This window comes from Passer montanus, unplaced genomic scaffold, assembly GCF_014805655.1.
Source record: "Passer montanus isolate IOZ18808 unplaced genomic scaffold, ASM1480565v1 scaffold47, whole genome shotgun sequence".
Lineage (NCBI taxonomy): Eukaryota > Metazoa > Chordata > Aves > Passeriformes > Passeridae > Passer > Passer montanus.
In genome coordinates, this window is record NW_024369596.1 from 813,599 (window position 1) to 838,706 (window position 25,108).

Genomic DNA, 25,108 nt, shown 5'->3' on the forward strand with positions numbered 1-25,108 from the left:
AGAATTAAATGCTGAGTACAAGATCTACCTCTTCCAAAGCCCATGAAATGAGACGACCAGGGCAGAATCACAGAATATTCTGAACTAAAAAGGACCCACGAGGATTGAGTCCAACTCTTAAGTGTTAAATCTCGTTGGTGCAATTGGTCATAATCCCACCAAGCCCAATAAAGCCAAGCCTAGTCAGTGCCCCCAGAGACGAGGCAAGGCTCAGTCTCATGGTCAGAGCATCACAGACATGCAGCTCTGTGTTAGGTCAGGACAGAAACAACCAGGGAAGAAGCTCTCTGGAAGGGCAGTTAGTGACAAAAAAATCCCACCACCCAAAAGTGAGGGCCTGTGTGTTCAGCTGCTTGAGCTTCTCTCCCTGCAGGGAATAAAGCCCCAAAGCACTGAGGCCACTCTGGCTCTGTCACACCTCATCAAGAACGATTCCAGGAGCGCAGCTTCCCCTTCACTGCTCCACCATCCACCTTGTCACCCCTACTTTGCCATTCCTGCTCTCTCCCCTAGCCTTACCTGCTCTGAAGAAGCCCTGAACCAGCAGCAGGACTCAGAACAAGGTCAGTTTGGTGTCTGTCTCACCCATCACCCAGAGGAGTGAACGCTGCAGTGTCTGCAGCCTCGGAAGCCAAACCTGCCTTTTTTCCCTTCTTCTTTTACTTTGCACTACTTGAAGGGAGGTATAAATCTCCTGGCTACAACCTGGCAGTTCCAGCTCTGGGCAGCAGGCCACACAGAAATCCAAAGCTTCCTTTAGCTGCACCGCGTTTCCTTCTCCCTGAATACCTGGAAGCAGCCAGTGCCTACATTTATTAACTCCTGAAAGCAGCTGCCTTCCTCCCACACCGCTCAGCTTAGCTCACCTGCTATTTTGATGTTCAGGTTTGCATCCAGGAGGAGATTTTCTGCCTTCAGATCCCTGTGGACTATGTTACGACAGTGACAGAAGTTGACAGCAGCCACGATTTGCTTGAACTTCCTCCGGGCTTCCTTCTCGGCCATGCGCCCGTGGGCCACGAGGTGATCTGTGAGGTGGAGGACAACACAGGGTTATGGACACAGGGCCTTCTGGTGCTCGTGGAGAGAGCTGGGGAGGTGGGAACAACAGGGGCACTGCGTGGTTTCCAGCTCCAGCAGCAGAGGCAGAGGCACAAGCAGGATGGGCACACTGCTGCCAACCAGTCCTTGCCTGGGCTGGCTCTGAGGGAAAGGCTTTGAAATTAGTGTTATATAGAGGACAGCTGAGGGGATGCCTGGAAAATCAGAACTGATTTGTACACAAGGGCAAAGGTTTTAAAATCTTTTTCTGCATCAAAATAAAAATGAAGCTTTTCCAGCCTTTGCCCTCAGTCAGACCCCCAGCCTGGTACCACATCACCTCGAGAGGTGCAGCTTCCTGGCCATGTGCCATTCTTCCTTCCCCCTGGTTTTTCACAGGAAATGTGTCTTTGGTCTAACATGCCTCCAAGATAACTCTGCTGGAACCAGCGAGCTCCCAGGTAGTCACAGCCACAAGCAGCTGCTCACCTCAGCTCGGCAGCCAGCACAGCTACCAGCAGCTGCAGGAGGGATTTGACATCCTCCCTCTCTGTGCATCGACATCCTTGCGAAATCCAAGAAAGCATTTCATTACAAAAATGGAGCTGGCCTCCGCTACGGAAATCTGAGCGCTCCCAAATATTTTGCTGAAAGCCTGTACTCTCACTCAAAGGTAGTGTTTGTTGCCAGCTGGGCTTTCCTTGGAAGCCAGCACTGCACACACGGACAGGAAAAGCCTCTCCAAGAGATCACAAAGGCAGGCACACAGCAGTGACCCAGCTGAAGTTCAATCCACTTCAAACCTGGAAGCACCAGGCTCACAGAAGCCACTTGTCACTGTCCCACAAGCAGGGATGGACAGGCAAGAGACAGGCAGCCTCACTTCAGGAGGTTGTAACTCCTTGGTTGGGCCATTGAGTTGGCCTCAAAACATCTCTGGCCAAAATTAGGATGAAATGATTCACATCCCTCCCTCCCTCCCTAAACTCCATTAAACTGGGGGCTCAATACAGATATCTGTTCTTGAAAATAATAACAATAAATCACTTGTGCAGGTTTCTCATCAGGTGGTGGTGTTTTTCCCCAGTCACCCATTCATTAAAATACCTGTGACATAATTGACTCGCAGTAAATACTAATTACCAAGATCCATCAAAGCAGTTGTGCTGCTCCTGACTGCACAGCAACCTACTTCTGCCTTTGCCCACTCATGTTGTGCAACAGACTCGAGGTGTTTTTCAAAGAACTTGTCAATTAACTCTTGTTCATCGGATAAACTTATTCTGTAAGCAAATCTGAACCAGGGCTGGAGAAGGAAAACCATCACCAAGTCAAATCTGACCCTCAGCTCGCTCTCTGGGCAAAGCAAAGTCACCATCTCAAATTGCCCCGTCATATTTCATCGAGGCATTTGCATGGTCATAAATCTGTGACTCTAAGGAGACTGACAGCAGAGCACAGCAAGGGCTGCTCCAATTTAAGCCACTGATCAACAGGTAATAGCTCAGCTCCTAAACAAGGTCATTCACACCTTCTGCTGCACTGGGATTTGGGAGGCAGCCTGTCCATGCAGCGAGTGCCCTGGAAACAAAGGACGAGGATCCAATCTCTCAACAATTTCTGAAATATTTTAGCAATTCTCCTGCAGGCAAGAAAGCAAACCCAGCTACTGCAGCAGGTGTCTTTCTGCAAGGCTTTCCTAAGTGTATTTCTGCCCAAACCAAGTTCACCACAGCCGGTGACACCTGCGTTCAGTGCTGGCACTTGGGGCACCCCTGCCCCGTGCCCCTCACCCAGAAAACACTGCTGCTCCTCTGCCCAGCCAGCCCTGCTTAGGCTGCAAAAAGCCCTTTTTAGGTTAGGCATGAAATTTCACTTTTGGTGAAGAACTGGAGCAGAGGCCCAGGCTCTGCACGTAGGCACCGCGCTCCGAGCCCACTGACATTTCTGCACCAGCTCCAGAGGAAGGACAGAAACAATGAGGCTACAGAATACTTCACATACCACCAAGGGCAACTGTATGCCAAAATTAACCATTGCGAGCTTAGTCTGCACAAACCTCCCGTGCAGTGGGGGTTACAGAGCTGGCCTGAGTGCTGAGCTGGGAGCAGCACCCTGCTCTGAGCGTGCCAGAGCACCCAGAGCCTGGCCGGGCTGTGCCGGCGTCACCGCGCTGCTCGTGCACAGCCATGCTCCTCTGGGTGCCTTCCAGAGGGGAAGGAATGCATCACTTCATTGCACAACCGCTGCACACATCACTCACTGCTCTCCCTGCTTACATCAAGCACCTGACGCTGCTCTCTGTGTTAAAAAACAATCCAATCCTACACTGGGGAAGAGTCACCTTTGCTTCGGAGAGCCCTGACACACAAGTTTCCACTCCCCGCCTCTGGACAGACGCCTCGTGCTTTTAAGCTGCTTTCTGTCTGGAAAACAAACGCTGATGAAGCTTCACATCTCCTCTGTGTGGGGGATTAAGTCACATTTCCAGTGAATTTGGTGACCTTGTGATGTCAGAAGCAGTCTGACCTTCTAGAGACAGGCACCACAACACTTTAATGTGTCTGCCCAGTTCAGGCTCACCGTGCTCCGGACAAGCGGGCGGGCGGTGGGGAGACAGGGCAGACGTGGTAACCACATCAACCAGATGATAATTTTCTAAATTTCCTGTGATTTTTTTCTTATAATAAACCAAGAACTCATATTCCGTCAGTGAGGACTGCAGATTATTTACAGTTTTCATAGTAAACAGCTGAAAGCAAACCAGATTTTTAGACTATATTCCATCTGACCTCAAAAAAGGACACTCGAGGGACCTGGAACAGAGACCACCCTATGTTTAAAAGGAGACATTCATTTCTTCATAATGTCAAACCATTGACCCAACCACACGCAAAACACGGACAGGGACAAAAATAACAATTTACATTTGGCTGCTGGAGCCCAGAGCAAACCCAAGGCCTGTCCTGGTCCCTGCGCGCCGCTACGCAAACAAAGCGAATTATCAAACCATTTCCAGTAAGAGACGAATCAAAGACTCTCAGGGCACAGCTTGGAGGAGCGCTCAGCCCTGTTACTGGAACTTGGATAAGCAGGTGGTGGAGCCCTCCCAGGTGCTGGGCTGGGATCCCTGCGGAGCTCTGGCGGGCAGGGACAGGCCAGACACACGGACAGCCCTGACTGACCGCGGCCGTTTGAGAAACCATCGCTCTAGAGCTGAGAGCTCTGACCCCGAGCACTGCCTGGGAAATCCTGACAGTCTTTGGGGCTGTTTAAACCTTAGGAAGTCCTGAAAGCATCAGAGAAGCACTTTAAGATGTGTTCCTTACAAAAACCTGCAGTTCACAATGGCACAATGCTGCAACTCTGGTTCTAAGGGGCTGCACTCAGGGCATGTGGCACCCAGAACACCACAGCTGTCAGCCCCCCTTACCCTCCAGCACTACACTTTAAAGCCTACATCATGCAGGTGTTAAGACATGACCAAAAAGAAGACAGAAGAGGCTCAGCACAGGCCCATTCCACAGAGAACCCCCGTGCCCAGCAGGAGGCACGGTGACAGTGGCTGCACTGCCCACACACCCCACACACCATCCCTGCAGCACATCCAGCCTTTCCCAACAAGCCCAGCTGCCCCAGGAGGGACAGGCACTGAGCACAGGCACCGTGCAGGTGAGGTTTTACCCAAGAGGAGAGCCTGGCTGCCCACGCTGCCATCGACTTTGTCTCCTCCAAGGACGTGAGACCCTTCAGCGCTGGAGATGCACGGACTGCAAGGAAACCTCCCCAGAATGGGCTCCTGCTTCCTCCCTGCAAATTGCTTCCGCTGTTAGAACAAAGTCTTAATGGCTCCTCAGGAAACTCTGAATACAAAAAGCTGAGACTTGAGTTTTCCCCCCTCTGCTCTCGCACTGAGGGCAGTGCCCAAAAATCCTCAAAACCTGGTAGAGAGGCAGGACCTCCTGGCTTGGGTCTGCAGAAGCCTCACGCTATTACAGAGCTGGCTGCTCCCAGCTATCAGTGAGGATAAAATGCTGGGCAGCAACATGGAAATTAGCCATGCTAATGAGCTGAATTTACTACAGCAGAAAATCTTTCAGAAAGCAATTAGGTTTTCACTTCGACTCACGCAGAAGGCTATTTTTGTAACCAAAGAATTCATTCCAAGTTTGTATGTGAGCTTGCACATAGCTCTGGATTTAAAAAAAGATGAGCCCATCCCTGCCAAATTCAACAGAAGAGGGAGAAAAAGTAAAAAGAGATTTATTCTTTTTTGTGGTGATACACACCCAAGCCAACTCCAGGACATGTGCAGGTGATTTCGCTATGCATGGGAAGGTGAATTTCACAAGCCTTTGGAACTGCTGAGTGTGTCCAGCACCATGATTCATATTTGAATAAACAACTGGAAGGCTCAGCAAGTCAGTTTTTCACCAGGCAATCCACACTTCCCAAACATCAGCTGTCACTTGCTTCCCCTTCGGCTGTCACCTTCTCAGGGAGAAATCCAAAGGACATGGGCAATATTGACAAGAAGCCATGGCAACCATCTAAGAGGTACTGAGGAACTGGTGGCAGTTTGTAGTGGCTGGAAAGCAGCGCTTTTCAGCTTTTAGTTTCCCTCATTTGGGGCTTCTCTTGCTTCACTAAAAGCTTCGTCTTTTACTACAACTCAGCTTCTCCTCCAGAGAAATGAGAAGTAAAATCAAAAGTGAATCTTCTGCAATGACTGACGAGGACAGGGGGAGTGTTCCCAGGAGCTGACAGGCCACGTGTGACTGTCCTCACTTCCTTGACTGAAGCTAATTCAAGCACAGAGGATTTTCCCCCTTTCTGGAGGCTCATCTTGGCAAAGCCAGTACAGACCAGTGTTGCAAAATCCCGACTCTGTCACCCAGCACAAAATTCCAGTCTATAAGTAAATTCCTGTTCCTATAAGTTTTGCTATTGTTCACCAAACAAACGAATAAGTCAGCCAACAGCTCTTTCAGCTCTTTCAGTTGTGCTGCACAGACACTTTTTTCCCTTTCAGGAACAGCTCCTGTGGTCAAGAACACTCAGCCAAAACTCTCGGGACAATGGTGCTTGGAAGGAATGTAACCAACGCTGGCTAAGATAACATCAGATATCAAAAAGAAAAGACAACACATGGTTTTGAGCACAAAACCCAGCAGAACTGCAGGACTGCCTGTTTCTTTGAAAGCTACTGACACATCCCAACAGTTCCACTATCACCAACAAGGTTCATATAAATTGCTGGGAAGCAAAGCACTCAGCAACACTAAGATCCAACTGCATGACTATTCCCAAGATCTTTAATCCCAAAGTGAGCACGAAAGAGGAGCAGCACCACCTGTCAATGAAACCCAAAGAAGAAACAGAGGTTATGGGGTTATTTTTCCACCGGGTTGGTCTCATTTACTCCTTTACTCCTCTTGTCAATGGAAAGTTTGCAGGCTGAAGGGCACCTCTCGGCTGAAACAAGAGAGTGGGGTGGCTATTTTCAGTTTACTGTAGTTGACCAAGTGCATTATCTGATTAAAGAATGCAATAAATGTACTTACCAAATATTTCCCCTCCACTGGCATACTCTGTCACCAGATAAATCATCCTCTCCGTCTCCATAACCTGCACACAAGGACAGAGAAGTGACACATAAGGAGACTGCTGAGTGCAATGAGAAATAGCTCTAAAACCACCTTTATTCCCTCTGAAACACAGGGAACTGCTTTCATCAAACCCAAACTACAACCTTCCCGTGCTTCCCAGAGCCATGTGCAGGGATGACGGGAACTGGGGACAGTAAGGATGAAAGAGCAAGTTTCAAACACTAAATCTGTAACTGCACATTACACTTCACCTGCACCTTCCTCCTCCTGCTCTGTTTCCCCTCCCTTTAGCATTTGCTCCCAGGTCTCGCCCTGTTCCAGCAGCCTGGGACAGACTTCTCAGGGCTGCTACTCTGCTCTTCTCCCACCCTAAAGAAGCCAAGCCCCAAGTGTCACCTCTTCAGTATCACACCGAAAGCTTTACATGGAATGAAACAGGTTTAAAAAGTTTTTTTGGCTCAAAAGAAAGGTTTAAGGAGTAAGTTTGCAAAGAAGCACTCCCTGGGTATTTTGAAAGTGCCACAGTCCCTGTAAGCATCTCACACATGGTTTGGCCAAAGGAACTAAACGTTAACCTCTGTCACTTCCACTCAGTTTTAACTCTTTGGAGTCCAAATAAATGTTCGTATCTCTCAAGCACAGATGGGAAACAGAGTGCCTTATGCCTCTGCTCCCATCACTCTGCTGCACCCTCCTCACAGAGGGGCACAACCTTTACCTGTGTAAAGGGCAGACCACATGGCTTCTGCCTCTGGGGGTTTTGTTTGCAGACAGAAAAAACGTCAAACAAGCTGGAAAAGAAGTCTGCAAACAATATTCAAAAGCAGGTCTGCTGCCAGTATTGATCCCCTTCCAGGAAAGGGCTGAGCAGATCAGCAGGGCCTGGGGGCCACAGGGAGCTGGGCAGGGAGAGGAGAGCTCAGTCCTGCTCCCGGGTGAGATTTACTCCCTCCCTTAAAGGGAGAAGGGGAACCTGCATCCGGTTTCAACTGGGAAACTGAGAAGCACACAATGGCCATAAACAAGTGGCAGGAGGCCAGCCCACAGAGGAAGCATGGTGTCCCAGAAAGAGAAGGATTAGCTACACTTTCCCCCTGCCCCTCCAATCAAAGCACTTGGAGGCCCTGAGAACATAGAGGGCTTTCCCAGCTCCACGCAGAAGGAATGGAGGGACAGCTCTGGAGGAAGTGCTACTGCACAGTGTGGGGTCAAGGGATGGCACCTCCATGGCAGAATGCTCCTACCTGGTACAACCTGATGATATGTGGGTGGCAAAGCATCTTCATGATCTGAACTTCTCGAAATATCTTCTTCAGGTTCTCTTCATCCAGCTGAGTCTTATCAATGATCTTTATCGCAACCTGGCAGAGGGGAAACAGAAGAGAAGTTACTGACCCAGCAGCATTATCCACACAGCAGCTCCCTGCACCAGGGCTGATAAACCCCAGCAGGGATGGGAATGGGGGGTAGTGTCAGGCTTCTAACAATGGAGGTGTTTATTTATCTGTTTTAAACCAGAAGTGCTCTGTAACGCTACACTAATGGAGTTTAAACAAATCTAAGTGCTTCCAGTCAGCTGCTCTCCAGTCTCCAAGATTCTCCCTCCACCTCCCTGCTGCTGGCAGCTCCCAGCTCCTTTGGGCATGGACTGTAGAGCCACCAGACTCCAAACATGGAGACACTTCTGTGCTAAGAACCACCCGTCCTCAAGTCCACTGGGCACCCTGTTTCATCCACACACAGGAAGGACAGGAATCTTTTCTGGAACACCGGGATGAACGGGAGAGAAAAGGCAGAGTGAAACCTTGATGGAGGAAACAGCTGAGAGAACAAGCTGCTCTGCCTGGCAGAGGAACATCTGCCCTGCTGCTTCTAAATCAAATTTCAGCCTTTAGTATCTTCCTGCCCACCACGAAACACCCCTGTGAGCGAGCAGCTCCAGTCTCAGGATTTGTGGGATGAGTTCCCATCCCCCAGCAGGTTTTCCACTCAGAGAGGGCTCTCCCTGGGAAAAGAACTGCTTCTACAAATCTCCTGGTTGCTGTGCTGGAGAGCCTAATTTACACAAGTCCTGCCCAGGAAGGCTGAAGAATCATGCAAAGGCCTGGGGAAGGGCATGCAAAGCAGCACTGCCACGAAAACCGCTGAGGATGCACAGCCAGAAAGATCTGACACAGAAATGCTTGGCTTGTCCCAGACCCCAGAGCTCAGTGGGGACAAGGACAAAGTGCTCTGTGCACGGCAGCGTGCCAGGACCACGGGCACAAGCCCACAGGGGCACACGACCCAAACACATGTCCCTCTCCTGGTGCCAGCCCCAAGGACAGGGCTAAGGGATGCTCTCACAGGCACGCACACAACCAAACAAAAGCAGTTCAGATCCTTTAAGGGAATCTTTCTTTAACGGAACAATCTGAAGCACATGAAAATTAAGCCCCATATTTTATGATCAAATCCCTGCCAGAGCAATAACCGCCCTGCATGTGAGCAGAGCCCAGCAGAATCCCGAAAAGGCACCCAAGTACAATAAGCTGTTTCTTTCATTTGAAACCTTTAATTCAGAGCGCAGGAACGCTTCCAGCCTTCCAAGTCACTGAGCATGCTTCCTCCAGCAGGAGCGGGAGCTGAACGGCAGCCAGGTCTGGCACTCGGCGCTGGGAGCTGCTGGCAGGAGGGGGCTGCAGCCCAGGCACGGGGTGAAACGGCAGCAGGGGCTGCCAGGCACCGGGGCTGTGACTAACGGGGTGCAGAGCGCCGGGACCAGCCCAGCGCGGAGCCGCGCCGCAGGGATCCCTGCACGGCGCTCAGGAGAGGGCTGGGAGAGATGAGAGACCCGGGGGGGGATTGGGAAACACTCTCCACATGCTCTTCACCCAAGGTTTTCCTGCAAGAACGGGCTTTTGTAAAGCTTGAGCATAAATACACATAAAAGCTAAGAGACGCTTCCTCCGAGAGCAAAGCCAAGATGTCTACCCAGAGACATGAGTCATTTTCAGGCCCAAAGACGTAAATGAAAATCCACAGATCTGGAGTATTCCTGAGCTCCTTACTCATTCCCAGCTCTATATTTGCTCTAAGGAACTCTCATTTCCCAGCTTAATTATATGGCTCGAGCTGACACTCTCAGCCAAGTTCAGGGCATGTAGAGCATCTGATTGCACCCAACTTGGTCAGTAGGGCCAGACACAACAGAACTGAATTCCTCTGGTTTTCCCTGATAACCCTGGGCAGGAAGGACCAGGCTGCCACCTCCCCTGGATCCTGGTGACGCTATGGGATTTACACGTGGTGAGTGAAACTCCACACCCACAAGACACACAATACCTGGATGGGGAGCAAAGCCAGACCAACAGCACTCAGGAGATGTTCTTCTTCCTGAGAAGGACCTCATCCCCAGCTCAGCCAAGCAGCCCCAAGCCCAAACCCACCCTCAGCAGTTATGGGGAGGAGAGACCTGAAAGGGTTTCTTCCAAATGTTTTCATTCCACACAAATGCCTCCAGCAACTGATGCAGCATGAAAGGCAAAAGTCTCCTGAAAATTCCTGGGGAAACCACCTCGTGCTCTGGTTTCAGGAAATGCAGAGTTTCCTCAGGACCCTGCGAGGGGGGAAGGAGGAAATCCCCTGTGCTCTGGGCAGCAGGGACACGCAGGGAATTCAGGGGGCTGCTGTTCCACCCGGGGCTCTGCAGCAGGGCAGCTGCAGATGGTCTGTTCCAGGGCTTTGCTCTTTGGGCTCTTCTGGAGAATCACTACTTTTCCGGAGGGAAGGACTGGTGTAAAGGTTTTCCAGAACAGACCAGGTTGTTTTCTCCATTCCTGCATTTCCTAGCTGGCTAATATTCTCCCCTTGAAAGATGATTTGGGATTTCAACAGAAAAGGGACTGGCTGAGGTCCTTGTGTTGCACCAGCCACACCGACTCCATCTAAAGCCCAAGGGATGGCCACAATGAATTCAGTCCTTTATTTTATTATTTATTTATTGGAGATTATAAATTGGAGAAAAACAGCCAAAAAAAAAGGATCTTTAGGATCTTTAAGGGAAAAATCTAAAGCACATGAAAATTAACCTTCATATTTTATGATAAAATCCTTGCCAGGGCAATAACTGCCCTATCTCCAAATACATATATATATAATTACTTATGCAAAAAGAGTAAGTTTCAGTTAAAATAAGCTCCAAACCCCAAAACTGAGTGCATTCCCTCATGCTTACAAACACCACATAAAATAGAGAGGAAGACTAAACATCATACAGTAAAGTGAAAATTCAGGCACAAGTAGAAGAAAACCATGATCTAAATTCTCAAACAATGAAATACTCTAAAAAAGGAGTCTGAGAAATTAACTATTCTTTTATCAGGAGTTAATGAAGCTTACAGGCAGGAGGATAAATGCCAAGCCTGGAGCATGCATGCTGCTACCAATTAACAAAATGTTCCTGCCACTTGTAAACAGTTCATTTATTCCTTCTTGCATCCAAGTAAAACTTGCACCAGTAATTTGGGGAAGGAATTGTTGCTTGGGAGAAATGACAAGTTGCTAAAAACAATTGGTGGAGAGCAGGTAAGGTGCTCAAAGTGACAGCTGCAGGTTGCAGGTGGCTCATTGTCCTGGTTCAGGGCAAATTTGGGAGAATGCATTGCTTTTCCAGGTTTTTCTTCTCCTGGTGCACCTGAGCTGAACACTCTGTGATTCCTGTGAGCCTGAAGCTGTGCTGAGTGGATGTGCACAAGGCAAAGCCTTGTGGGCAGGAGTGGAAATTCCAACCACATGAAAGCAGAAGGGGCAGCTGGGAAATGGAAGGAGGGGTACTGAAACTCAGGAATGCCAAAAGGGAGCACCCAGATATCCCTGTGCCAGCACATCCCATGGATGTCAGGAGGGATGGAAGGCAGCAAGGGGCTTCAGTCACCCCAGAATGCCCAGAGATGTGAGCTCCTGGGGAGGTGCCGGGGTCGGCTGTCACTTGTCTCTGCCCCAGCACGGGAAAAGGCGGTTCTGGGCAGGCCGTGCTCTCAAAGAAGGAGTCTGGACTCTTGCTTTTGGTCTTCAGTTGAGTTTATTGTTCCTTGTCTACAAAGTTTTTCTGTCTGTCCAGCCGAGGTCTGATCAGCAAGACAGCCAAGGGCACTCTCTCCTGCCCACGGGGCGGTTGTCTCTTTAATAGTAAAAACTACATATAAGATATTTACCTTTAATTTCCAATACTTTTCGCCCTTGTTGGCAAGTGCACTTTCACCATGAACCAATCCACACGTGCCAACATCATCCTGAACATGGATGCCAAGGAGAAGAAAGGGTCCAAGAAGAACAGGGCACGCCCAAATCCCTCCATCTTGGGACTCCTGACCCCCATGGACAGAATTCCAAACCCCCCTGTACAACATACAAAACCCCCCTGTACAGTGCTCCAAAAATTTTTCCTTCACCCTGTGATTGCTACTACTTAAACTTTTGTGGCCTGTAATTCTTCATATAAGGTTGGCAATTTGCTCCATGAGTTAAGATCGAATTTCCAGGTGTCTTTGGCTTCCTGCCAGGGTCTCCGAGCCCCTGCCAGGGCTTTGAGACATCCAGGGCATCCAGAGACATCCAGGGCATCTGACAGGGAGGAGCCCGGGCTGCCCCTCTGCCCTGAGCACCGACCACTTCCTTCAGCCCAGCACTGACAATTCTTGCTCTCAAACTCACAGGAGTCTCCTAAAGTTCCCAAAGTGTAACATAAACAACATTATAAATTCCTTCTTTGCTCTGAGATACCAGATTTTCAAATGTGGCAGAAAGCAGAGCTAAACATGCCAAGGTGAGGGGCTCTGAAACAAGGCACAAGGCTTGGAATGGAAGAGAGGAGAATATCAACTTGCAGGAGTTAAAATTCATGTGGACATCTTGTTTCTCAGCTGAGTGTGGATAACAATCCAGACAGACTTCCTTGAATCCACAGTGCCCTGCCAACAGGAAGGGAAATGAGCTGCTGGGTGCCCAGGCGGATGGGCAGGGAGAGGACAGCCACTGTGCCCTGCTCTGCTCCAGCTGCTTGGAAAGGCTCTGAGAGAGAAAGAGGGGGAAGCACGGTCTGTTTTCAGTGGAAAGGAGCCATGGGACACTGCTTCCTTTTATTTCTGTGCTGTGAACAAAGGAACAAGCCAGAGACCCTGGCCTGGGCTAAAATCTGTTCCTTCATGCCATGCATGTGCTTGGATATAATTACAATGCAATGATAAATAAAATTTCTTGCATGAGTGATCATTCCATAAAGAAACAACCTTTTCCCTTTTAGTTCAGTTGTTTCTGCAGTGGCCTGAGTGAAAATCAGAAACCCCTACTTCTTCCAAGAGGAGCCCATGTGCTCAGGCTGATCAGTGATCACTGCAAAAGTGTAATTATGGCAGTGGCATTCCTGTAAATCAGCACGGATCTCCTCCATGGAATGGGAGCCAACAGATGGCACCGGCAAAGCGACTGCATTCAGAAAATCAACATGTTTATTTGGGAGCAAGACATTTCCTAGAACTGTCCCGGGGAGTCCTCCTGCTCCAGATTCCTCGTGGAAAACGCTCAGTAAGCAGTCCCTGGGTGTCCCCTGCCATGGATGGAGGTGTCACCCCGAGGGCACATGGCAGACTGCAGCCACACGGAGAGCTGTCACCAGAGAGGGTGTCTGGAACAGACAAATAAACCTGGAGCAGGCTCATCCACCCCAATTCCTCCTGCATTTGCAGTGAGCAAAGGAGCCCCCTCCTCCCTGTCCACTGACAACGTGAGCTGTCAGAGGGGCTGGCAGGGAACAACACTTCCAGCTGCTCCTGCCTGCCACAAACACTTGGGAAGCTCGGGAACACGGCCTGTTTGGATTAAGCAGCTGCTGGAGGGGCAAAAATCACTCCTGTAAGCAGATACCAGAGCTGCACAGGAGAACTCCAGCAGCAGAGACCAGAACTGCATCGGAGAAGGGGGAAAAGCACAGGGATAAGGAAGCACACTGCAGATATGTGTATGAGCCTCACACAGAGGCACTCTGGCATATGGACACACGGCTGTGATAGAAACACAGCGTCAGCTCCGGGCTGCTGCAGGTCGTGTGCTCCTCGGGAGCTCTGCTGGGTGCATGGCACTGCTCAGCAACGCCGTGCTCCCGGACGGACCCTCCCACGGCACAGGCACATGCTCCTCAGGCAAGCTGGCAGCACAAGCCTGCTGGGGTCTTTGGGGTCACCGAAAGCGAGCTCTCTCCATGCAAACAGGCAATTTGTACAGTTTTTAGTCATAAGAAAGAGCTCGACAAAAGGAAGCACTGACACTGCCGATTCCCAGACTTCTCTTGGCAAGCTCGTGGGTAGCACAGGGGCATCTCCTCCTCGGAATTAACCAACCAGCAGAACCTACCTAAGTCAAAGTGATACAGCAAATAAAACTAGGCCAGTCTGCAGCAACATCAGTGGCTTCTGGAGGTGGCACAAATGCAAATATTGGCAGCAACTGAAAGCAGGAAACTGTGGACGAAGATGTGCTCAGAGAAGCTGCATTTGCTCAGGAAGGAAGTTCTCACCTTGTCCACATCCCTCTGCACAATCAATGCAGGGACTTGTGTCTTGCACAAGGTGAAGAAAATACTGATGGTGTTACGAGAAAAGTCAATACATCCAAATCCTCTTGGCCGGCTGCAGTGTTAATACCCGGCTTGTGTGAGCGCCGTGCTCTGCCGTGACCTTTCCTCGTCCCACAGGGAGCACAGCTGGGATTCCTGGGCCAAAGCACAAACCCCACATTCACATCCACGGCTCAGAGAACCAGCTACAGCCAGGTAAGGAAATCTCATCATTTCGGGGCAGCTTACAAATGTCACAGGACAGGAAGCTCCCCAAGGGTCCCAGCCTTTATCTGTGCTGCATTCCTCCTTTCCCAGTCCTGGATTAACCCTGTGCCAGCAGCTGCAGCTTCTCTTTTCCAACAGAAGCCATCAAAAAAGGTCTGAGAGGTAAGTGCCCCCCACATGACACTTGCTGCTTCACAGCAGCAGCCTCAGTGCCAGTTCAGTGGTGATTTAATTTAAATGCAAACTCTTTCCCATTCTGAAGCTGCAAGGGCTGACAGGTAAATTCTGTCATGTAGCTGTGTAAACAATGTCCTGCCAGCCATGAGAAAGCCTGGTCACATTGCTAGAGCTCTACGTGTCACACTCACCTGGATGCCAGGTCCCAAACCCTCCTGGAGAGCTTCTCCTCATTATTTCATCACCTGGGGCAACAGCGGGAAACAACAGAGACTTGGAGCTACCTGCCCTGGCTGACACACACGACATCAGAGCATGCTGAGCAGCATCAAGGGCTTTGGGATTGCAGAGAAAGGCACGGGAAAGGGAGCTGGAGATGCCAATTAGATAAACAAACCATCCTGGTGCACGAAGAACCTCGCGCTGCAAACGGGAGGTGCTGCGAGGGCGAGCTCCATGAATCATCACCTCGGGCTGCAAACACACACCTGGGAAGAGCCGAGCACAAGGACAGGCCACAGCACCCCACACTGGGCTGGGGAGAGCGCAGCCAGGCTGCATGGAATTACCACACATCCCCACAAAACCTGACGGCTGCTCAGCAGGTTCCCTGGCCTTCAGGCTGAGCAGCACTCAGAGGAACAAGCAGCAACCAAGGGGTCAGCCATGCACAGCTTAAGAGCAGGAATCCCTTAAGCTACACCACATCACCTTCTAGCCCTTATCCTTCTTAATGACAAGATTTCCAAAGCTCTTTAAAGTTCTGGTCAGACACTGATTCTCCTGGTCCCTGCAGTGCTGCCTTTTTCTCCTGGGCTTCGGCAAGAGACTCCACGGGATTGAGCCGAAGGCAGAGCAAGTCTCAGCACAGCAGACTGCAGGCAGCCACACCTAACCACCTCAAACACAGCCCGGGATAGCCACACCACTCCTGTCTGCTGAATTCCACGGCTTCACACCGTGTCTGCATTCCCACTGGCCTCCCTGTCTTTTCATTTCTCACTCTGTTACAGCAGAAAACCCCTCCAGCCCCAACAGTTTCAGCTGACATTTATGCCAGTAATTTGTTTTTAGTTCAGAAGCCCTGTAAAATTCCTGTAATGCTTCCCAGATGCAAGGCTGAGAACTTCACAGGAGTCAGAACGTGAATTAGAGGTGGTATGGAAAATTATTTATCCTGGTGAGGGAAGAGAGCAAACCACACAGACAAATGCCAGCCTACAGTGAGTGCTGCTACCCTGAAACACGTCCACATGTCCATCCACAGAGAACAGCAGGAGCTGCACGCCTGGGAGGTCAGTTCATCAAACTCCTCCATACCTGGACCATAAAAGCTTCAGAATATCTAACAAAGCTTCAGAATATCTAAGAACAAGTATTAAAAATCAGCTCAAGCCAAAGGAAAAGAGGCTGAGGTAAAAGGCAGGTTGTAAAAGCTCCTGCTTGTGGCATCAGCAGGAATTCTAGTGGGATGCAGCAGGACACTGCTGAGCAGAAGGAATGAAGGCTGAGCCCTGAGCACGGCTGCGGTGCAGCCCCACGATCTGCTGACAGTCTGCAGCACTACCTCCATGGCTTCCATGCAAATTAAAAGCACTCTTGGCACTTACTACACAAAGACTGCACTTGATAATTAAAACCGGTTTTTGAATGCACTTAAACTAGCGCAGAAGCTCATGGAGGTGCATTTAAATCGATGCAAACTGGTTAACTAACAAATGGGATGTGAAGAAGCAGAGCCCGGTCACGTAAGCTCGACTGTTTGGCCAAGGAGGCTCGGATCCAGCCCCTGTGACAGCAGATGGGAGCACTGCAGTTCTGCTCAGCCTCACTGCACTCCTGCTCGAGCCACAGCTCGGCCTCCCAGCCACCTGCAGGCCAGCAAAGCCAAGAGGTGAATCCAGTTCTGGGAGGACACTTGCCCACCCTGGTCCCCTTCCAGTCCAGGTCGCCCGCTCAAACCACTTGCTTCACTGCTCTCCCCTCAATTCAGGCACTGCAGCCTGAACATCCCATGGAAACAAAGCCAGTTCAGTTTACCAGCACCTTGAATACCCATCTGTCAGGATTATTTCAGGAGATGTCAGCTGAACACTGCAACTGACCTCCGTGCAGGATTCTGCCTCCAAACCTCTCCTGAGATTGCCACTGAATCATTTAAAGAATCCCAGAATCACTGAGGCTGGAAAAGCCCTCTGAGATCACTGAATCCAACCTGTGCCCAATCCCCACTTTATCCCATGTCCAGCCCTTCCTTGGACACCTCCAGGGATTCCACCTCCTCCTGGGCAGCCCCTTCCAATACCTGTCAGGAATTTATACAGAATGAGAGGGTCCCCCCGAGCCTCCTTTTCTCCAGGCTGAGCCCCCCGAGCTCCTCAGCTGCTCCTCATGCCTTACTCTCCAGCCTTGGAGAGAGTTGCTTAGCAGCAGAGTTTTGGAAATGTATTTGCACGCAGGAAGAAATCTGTGACAGCAGGAGATGCATCAGGAATGCTGCTGTGGAACAGAGCCCCAGCAGAGACCATCCCTGAGAGCAGAGGGGCCACGAGGCATGGAGACAACCTGCCAGCTTTCATGGGAAAGGCCTGGCTCAAACATCAAGAGAAGCCTTTAAAAAGCTGCCAGGATATTACAGCAAGCAGGTTTTGAAAGTGTTATACAAAGTTCCCTGGATTGCCATTTTGCTCTAATTCAGTCGTGACCTAAAAATGCAAGTGACAGGGAAAAATAGTGCATTTCAGGTACAGAGTGTGCAGTCAGAGGCAGGCTTGAATTATGGGATTATAACACGAAAAAGCTCAGAAATAAGGAAATTTAGAAGCTGGTGTGCATGAAGTGATGTGTTGAGAACACACTGTACGTTAGGGTTTGGATTTTTTAAGCAATGCTTATCCTGCAAAGAACACCACCTGGATGGAGAGGTCTCCTGAGAGGAGAGGGAACACCTCACCTCCCTCCTGTCTGACATATGGAGCACCCAGCACCAGTGCAGCACAGGTGAGGAGCAGCTACTTTGTCATGACAGAAAATGGCTATTTTTTAATGACAAAACCAACACAGGCAGCAGCAGGAGCACTCTTGGCCGGGCTCCCCAGACTGCCGTGCACCACAGAACTCCTCCTGCTGTCAACTGCATCCTGGGAAAACACCTGGCACTGCACCAGGACGTGCAGCACAACCACAGCACAATCTGGGCTGGAAAAGACCTCCAGGACCACGGAGTCCAAGCTGTGCCCCATCCCCACCTTGTCACCCAGCCCAGAGCACTGAGCCACCTCCAGCCCTTCCTTGGGCATCTCCAGCGATGGGCACTCCAAACCTCCCTGGGCAGCCCCTTCCAATGTTCAACACCCCCTTCTGTGAAGAAATTCCTCCTGATGTCCAACCTGAGCCTCCCTGGCACAGCTTGGGGCCATCCCATCCTCTCCTCCTGCTGCTGGTTGCCTGGGAGAAGCTGCCAGAGCCACAGGGAGCCCTTGCACCGGCTTCCAGTGGATTTCCTGAGGCTCCCTAAGGGTTAAAGCCAAGGACTTCTGGAAGATATTAAGCACCAATGTCTTGGCTTCCCTTCTGCAAACAGCAACAAGCTCCAGAGGAATCTGTCATCCCATATAACAATCCCTTTCACTCAGCCCCACGGCCCGAGCGCGGCGCTGGCTCCGTGCTGGGCTCCTGCTCCGGATCCTGCCCGCGTTCCAGGGCAGGCTGGGCTCTGCACGGGAGCTGCAGCGTGCACCCACGTGTGCAGCTCCATTCACCAGTGAATGGTCGCACGAGAGGGCTGCAGGAGCGGTAAATGTCACACTGGGATGGCCACACAAAGTCTGCAGGGACAGAGAGGGTGAAGGAGCCGCTGCTCCTGTTCATATGCCATCAGGTCCATTTGGGAATGTGGGCTTCTGGGCTCTGAAACAGACTTGCACAGATATTTTTGTGAACCTGTAAGTATTTGGTGTTTTCTATACAAAGTCAAACTAGCTGGATGTTCAAAACAAGTCAAAAGCAACAGCCACACACTTACAGCAAACGAATTTCCCCCCAATATCAAAGATTTCAAATGCATCAAATGCCTTCCATTCAGTATTTATGATTTCCATGTGCATCATCCTGCTGCTGGCAGAGACTGCAAACGCTGCTCCCTTGCCAGCACCTCAGAGATCACCATTAGGAGGTGACACCATCACCTCTAGTTCTAGGATTATTTTCAAGGTGCCAATTGCATTAACACTACGGGTCCTGGAGCACACTGAGCTGAGAGCGGCCGAGATTCTGCCAGGGAAGAGAATAAAGCACGATGCCAGATCTGGATGATACACTGAGGAATTTTTAGACGCTGCGTTTGCAGCAGGAGCCTTTGTGCAGTTTGCCACGATCAGATGGCAGTTTCTATGGGAACAAACAAGCAGTGGCCCTGTCACAAGATGTCTTGTAGAGACACTGATGAAGGCATTGAGTCTCAGGAAAGTTTCTTATGCTGCAGTGCAGCCTGGCAAAGATACTCCAGCTCAGGTTATCAGCTTGGGAGGCAGAACTATCAGGCTACACCAAAAGTATTTTCAGTACAAAGTCAGTGCAGTTGTTACACTCAACATTTTGAATCCAGCCTTTGTGTGCACATAAAGCTTTGGAAGGCTGGAGTTTGCCTCTCAGACACTCCTCCATCAATAATGATGTTTGTTACGTGCCACAAAACCCAGTCACTGGAGTCTGTGCTTGGCTCCAAAAGCAATAGAAATGATCAAACTGGTGAGACACTATTTTTTAGCTTCAAACATCAGAATTTTCATCAGTCACAAGACTACAGCAGAAAGCAATTTTCTTCTCAAAACCACTGCTTCTATTTACCATCCCCACCCCTTAAGTTAATTAAAAATCCTTCAATTAGCTGATTTAGGGAGGGTTAATGTTATTGTCAGGAAGACTGGTTCCCCTGGGCCTGAAAACAACTGTGGCTGCCTCCAGCCCCCGATTACACAGAACATTTTCAGACTCTAAGGTTCCCGAGTATCACCACCCCTCACTCCAGAACTGTTATGAAATGGAGTGGAAATTTTTAGAAAGAGAAGCCAAAAGTGAAACTGTGAGGAATGCAGGCTTCAACACATTAACCCTCAACAACCAAGATAAACCACATCCAAGCGATGGAGAGTCCCTTCCTCACCCTCAGCTTGCCCAGGCTCTGCAGGAGAAGCAAACCAAATTGTGCCAGCTTTAGCACCACGGATTTACCCCCAGTTAGGTGGGAGAAGCACTGGCTGTCCCCAGCCCTCTGCCTGCCCTCAGCAGAGTGTAGAACAAAGGAAGATGAAAGGTTGGCAGCTTGGGTCTGATTGTAAAGTCCAGGTTAAAATAAACTGATGTTCTACAGTGGTATTACCTGAGTGAAGGTAGAAATCCCCTCCCTTTTAGCAAGGGAGAATCAGGGAATCTCATTCCAGCTTGCTGAGGACAAAACACCCTTGCAGTCACTTCCACTAAGTGATGTCAGAACACAGGAGCTGCCTCTTGGAACTTCAGGAAGTATCTGCTCCCCCCAAAACCACAAAGATTTGCTTGAAATTTGAATTTGTTTCATAACAAAGCAAGCTTGACAGAAGAATCTTCCACAGCAGTAACTGCACGGACCAACTTGTTAAAGAATCACCTTTCACTTGGGCACGGAACTGAACTGCAACACTAGAGAAGCCTACAAGCCACTTCCAACAAGACTATCTGATTTCCCTTATCAGCAAAAATGACTTAAACCCACAGATTACACGCTCAGGAGCTGAAAACCTACTTCAAAGCCAAGCCATGATCCAGCCCCGGGCTCTCAGGGCCGCGTGGCACAGCACGGTGTGAGCAAAAGGGCACCCAGACACTGCCCCGTGCCAGGGCTGCCAAAGGCACCCCAGGAGCCTGGCTCACAGGCAGGGCAGCCACCTGGACACGGCTGGGTGTCACTCCATGGCAGAGGATGGCTCGTGATTCACTTTCTGTGCAAGCTGCACTCCGAGGAGTGAATTCAGGTCTGCGCGGGCAACTGGAGCGTCCCACTAATCACCCCAGCCAGGCTCCCAAATGTCACACACGGCCATTAGCCCCAGGTTGGTGACAGCACGTGGCAAAGGGCCAAAGATCAAACAGCAAAGGGTGTCACTCTGATCCCTGCTGCTCCAGCCATGCAAATCCAACTCGTTCCTGGTGCCAACAGGCTCAGGCACCCCGAGACTTGGGAGGGAGATCCTGCCCTCGGCACCAACACGTGGGACAAGTAACCATGGCTGTCACCAGCTCTCAAAGCAGGGGACAATGGAGTATTTTTGGAGCACAGACACTGCTATTTTGAAAGCACTTCAGCGCTGTAGTACCCAAATTCTAATTGTGGCTGCTGCTTTGCTTTGCCACCATAAATCCTGTTCCGAGGGAGTAAGACAGCAGCCAATACATGAGCGTAGGCATTGCACAACTGGGCTTCTACAAGCACTTGGTGTGAAGAATAATGTTCTTAAAAGATTTAATTTCTAGGGAATGTTTAAATACTGAAGAGTAAACACTGAGTCAGAGCCACGCACTAAATACAGGTAAATGCAGCAGGGGCACGTGGAAGCAAAGCCGCAGCCTGGAATTCTCTCAATGCCTCTCCTTGTACATGGGAAACTCAGGGCCCACAGAGGACAAAGCCTCCTTTATATCTGCAGAAACTGCAAGAAAACAAAAAGCAAACAAATACAGCCAACCTACAGATCCGTTTGGGGGTCTTAAACCAAGTCTGCAGCACACAGCTTGGCGTGTCTGAATTTCGGGCATTTGAGCGGTTCCACACGTACAAAGCCCGGGGCGGGCAGTGGGTACTCACAGCTCATGGACCCTGAGTAACAGCAGCACAGAGGAGATGGGCCCCTGGCCACTGCAAATGCCTGGGGCACTGCTGTGCATCTCTGGGGTGCACCAGGGCCTCTGAGCTCCCCTCCACACACACCCACCAAGCTCAAATCCATCGCTGTGCCCTCATCGCAGCATTTCCTACTCCTTCCAAGCAGCAGGTCAGGACTTATTGCACCAGGACACTGACCACACGTTTCCATTTGCTTTCAGCAGAACAAAAATATTTACTTTCACAAGCACAAGCTGATGTGCTACTAAATCATTTCACTTAGCCCAGACCTAACAGTGCAGTGAGAGCCATGGAACAGCAACAGAACTACGCATGAAGGGAACTCTCCAGTGCCAACAGCCACACAACAGAGGTGTGTTCTCCGTGTCCACACAGCCCACGGCACTTTCTGATCCCAGACCACCCTTCCCAAAGTGCAGCAGCAGGAACTGATGCTGCCTGGCAGCATCCAGCAGGAGCCAGGAGCACCTCACGGCTCGTGTTAACCCTGACAGGGCCAAAGGCACAGCTGGGGCTCACAAAACCCCTGAGGCTCCAGGACAGCACGGATCAGTCCCAGGCAGGGCATTCCCTGACCACTGGGGGCTGCCCAGAGCCTGCCCACCCCTGCTCTGCTCCGTGTCCCAACAAAGCACACACCACTCTCAGCCAAGGGAGTTTTGCCTCCTCAGAAGGGAAAAGGGACCATAGATAGTTGTCTGCAAACTTGGCAGGCCATGTGGGAACTGATACAGCCAGGGTGGGCAAGCTGGAGCCAGGAGAACAATTTTGGCTCCTAAACTAGAAGCCTGAAAAATTGGAAGTGGCGCTCCATTTGTTTAAATTACCTTCTGAAACCATGCTCCACATGTGGGAACGAATAGTCACTCTGGTAGCCCTGAACACAACCAGGAGTAAATTGTTCCAAGATGCACATCTGCACTTACCAAAGATCAGACAGCAGGGCTGCCAAGGCAGGGCTTCGTTTCCCTTACAGGACCTTGTTTTAAGAAGTCCTAAGTGAAAATGGCAGCCCAGAAAGGTGCTGTGTGTGGGACAGACCACTACCACCCCTGCCTCAGCAAAGAAAGGTCTCAGTCTGTCCTGCTGCCTTGGAATCACGGAATTATCCAGGTTGGAAAAGCCCTCTAAGATCAGCCCAATAGCACTGCCAAGGCCACCACCACCCGTGTCCCCAAGTGCAGCATCTACATGGCTTTAAAACACCTCCAGAGATGGGGACTCCACCAGCTGTTCCAGGGCTGGACAATGCTTTTGGTGAAGAAATTTTCCTTGATATCTGAATCTCCTTTGGCACAACTTGGGGCTGTTTCCTCTCCTCGTGTCCCTGTCCCCTGGGAGCACAGCCTGACCCCCCTGGCTGTCCCCTCCTGTCAGGAGTTGTGCAGTGCCACAAGGTCCCCCCTGAGCCCCCTTTTCTCCAGGCTGAGCCTTGCCCCCTCCAGGGGCTCCAGACCCTTCCCCAGCTCCACTGCTTTTCTCTGCACAGGCTCCAGCACCTCAGTGTCACTCAGACCGCAGTTTTTTATTTCTCTGCACATCCACACAAAACCACAATGAAATCCAAAGTCCAGATACAACTTGAAGTGACTCTTTCTTATCACAAGGATGACGAGAGTCCCATCTTGAGGGAGGGAACCTGCTCCCTCCCTCCCTGTGAGCACAAAGCCAGCACAGGGCAGGTTTGTCCCACACAGTTTTTCACATGGCCCCGGAGCTCGAGTGCTCTGAAGCCCTCCTGGCTGGGCTGTACAGTGAGGGGACAGCAGCCAGCAGCTCATACTGTACGGCTATCGGGTGACGTGCCAGTAAAACAAGCTGCCTGCCTTCTAAACCTGGACTATCACAAGACCACGACATAAATGTCAGGCCTGGCAGCGCCTGCTCGCACCCAGCCCTGCCGCCAAAACACTGAGTGTGCCCCAAAACCTGCACAGGCCTTCTGCACCGAGTCCTCATGTGCAATTCTGCTTCTCTGCGGACATGCACATTGCTCAGGGCACGTCCAGAGAGCATCACAGTGCCTGGAGCAGGAGAGGTGGGCATTGATTCAACAAGGGACTGACCAGTCCTGGGCAAGGGATTTATTGCAGCTCTACAAGAAAGCAAGAAAAGTGCAGCAATCCAAAAACACTGCCTTGCTGATTCACACTTGATATCAACATTTACCCAAATTCTTTCCTTGCCTCTGTGTCCAGGGAAGGGAATGGAACTGGGAAGGGACTGGAGCCCCAGGAGAGGCTGAGGGAGCTGGGAAGGGGCTGGAGCCCCAGGAGAGGCTGAGGGAGCTGGGAAGGGGCTCAGCCTGGAGAAAAGGAGGTTCAGGGGGGACCTTGTGGCTCTGCTCCAGGGAACAGGGACAGGAGGAGAGGGAACAGCCTCAGGCTGGCTCAGGGAGGCTCAGGGGGGACATCAGCAGGAATTTCTCCATGGAAAGGGTGCTCAGGCCTTGGAACTGCCCTGGGAGGTTTGCAGTGCCCATCCCTGGAGGTGGCCCAGGAAGGGCTGGAGGTGGCACTCAGTGCCCAGGCTGGGGACAAGGTGGGGATGGGGCACAGCTGGGACTCCATGGTCCTGGAGGTCTTTTCCAATCTCAGTGATTCTGGGATTCTATGAAATATTGAATGCTCAGCTTCAGGGAGCTGATTTGCACCTTAACTGCATTCTCCCCCCCTTAAACATTTTTAACCATTTAAGACACCTGCAACAGCTGAAGCTCCAAAGACAATGGTGATGCTACAGGAAAAAAACAAACCATCAGGGCTGGATAAAGGTTCCTGAGCAGCAAGCCTTGCAGAGCTGTCCAGGAGAGCCGTGCAGCTCTGCTGAGCACATACTGAACCAATTACACAGGAGCCTCCCCAGACCCACACAACCTCGGGAGCTATCACATTATGGATCCTTATGTAAGGCACAGTGACGTAAATCCAGGCTCCCTTGACACACGGAGGGTGCGAGATGAGCGAGCCTGCAGGAATTTCAGATCATATTTCCCATCTCCCCTATTCATTCATTTGTATCATTTGCCATGACCTTGCTCTCCAGGGACATATATCACCAGAAGGAGATAAATGAGATTTCTATTAATTTGAATGATAGCAGCAAGAAACTAAAGGCACTGTCTCACCAGGCTGATTAGTATTTTTTCTCTCTTTAGATGCAGATGAAAACAAAGGCTTATTTACCAGCTGCAGGACTGGCCACACTAACTGATGGCTGCTCAGTGCCAGCAAGCAGAGCAGCTCATTTCAGCTCAATCCCAGCAGCAGGATGCAGGAAGATGTCAGCCACCGGCAGAGAGGAGATCCTGCATGCCCAAGGATTGCTTTTTACTTTGTTCAGAGCGTGCAAGGAGCGTGTTCAGAGCATGGTGCTGCTCCCCAATCCACAGCACGAAGATGTCAGCCACCGGCAGAGAGGAGATCCTGCATGCCCAAGGATTGCTTTTTACTTTGTTCAGAGCATGCAAGAAGCATGTTCAGAGCACGGTGCTGCTCCCCAATCCACAGCATGTGCTGTCACTTTTCCAGGAGAATCACCCTCAGCAAGGCATCTGTCCTGGGTGTCTGCCCCGTGCCAAGC

General features: G+C 50.7%; 1 protein-coding gene across 1 annotated transcript in view; it reads right to left on the reverse strand.

Annotated features, from left to right (window-relative positions):
• SIK3 (SIK family kinase 3) overlaps positions 1–25,108 on the reverse strand; it is a 70,504-nt gene that overhangs the window by 26,357 nt on the left and 19,039 nt on the right. The window contains exons 2-4 of the mRNA XM_039722033.1: positions 7,895–8,011; positions 6,606–6,669; positions 867–1,028 (exon numbers count right to left, since the gene is read on the reverse strand). Of these exons, the coding sequence (XP_039577967.1) occupies positions 867–1,028; positions 6,606–6,669; positions 7,895–7,936 (268 nt within the window). The 5' untranslated portion in view covers positions 7,937–8,011. The remainder of the gene's footprint in view (positions 1–866; positions 1,029–6,605; positions 6,670–7,894; positions 8,012–25,108) is intronic.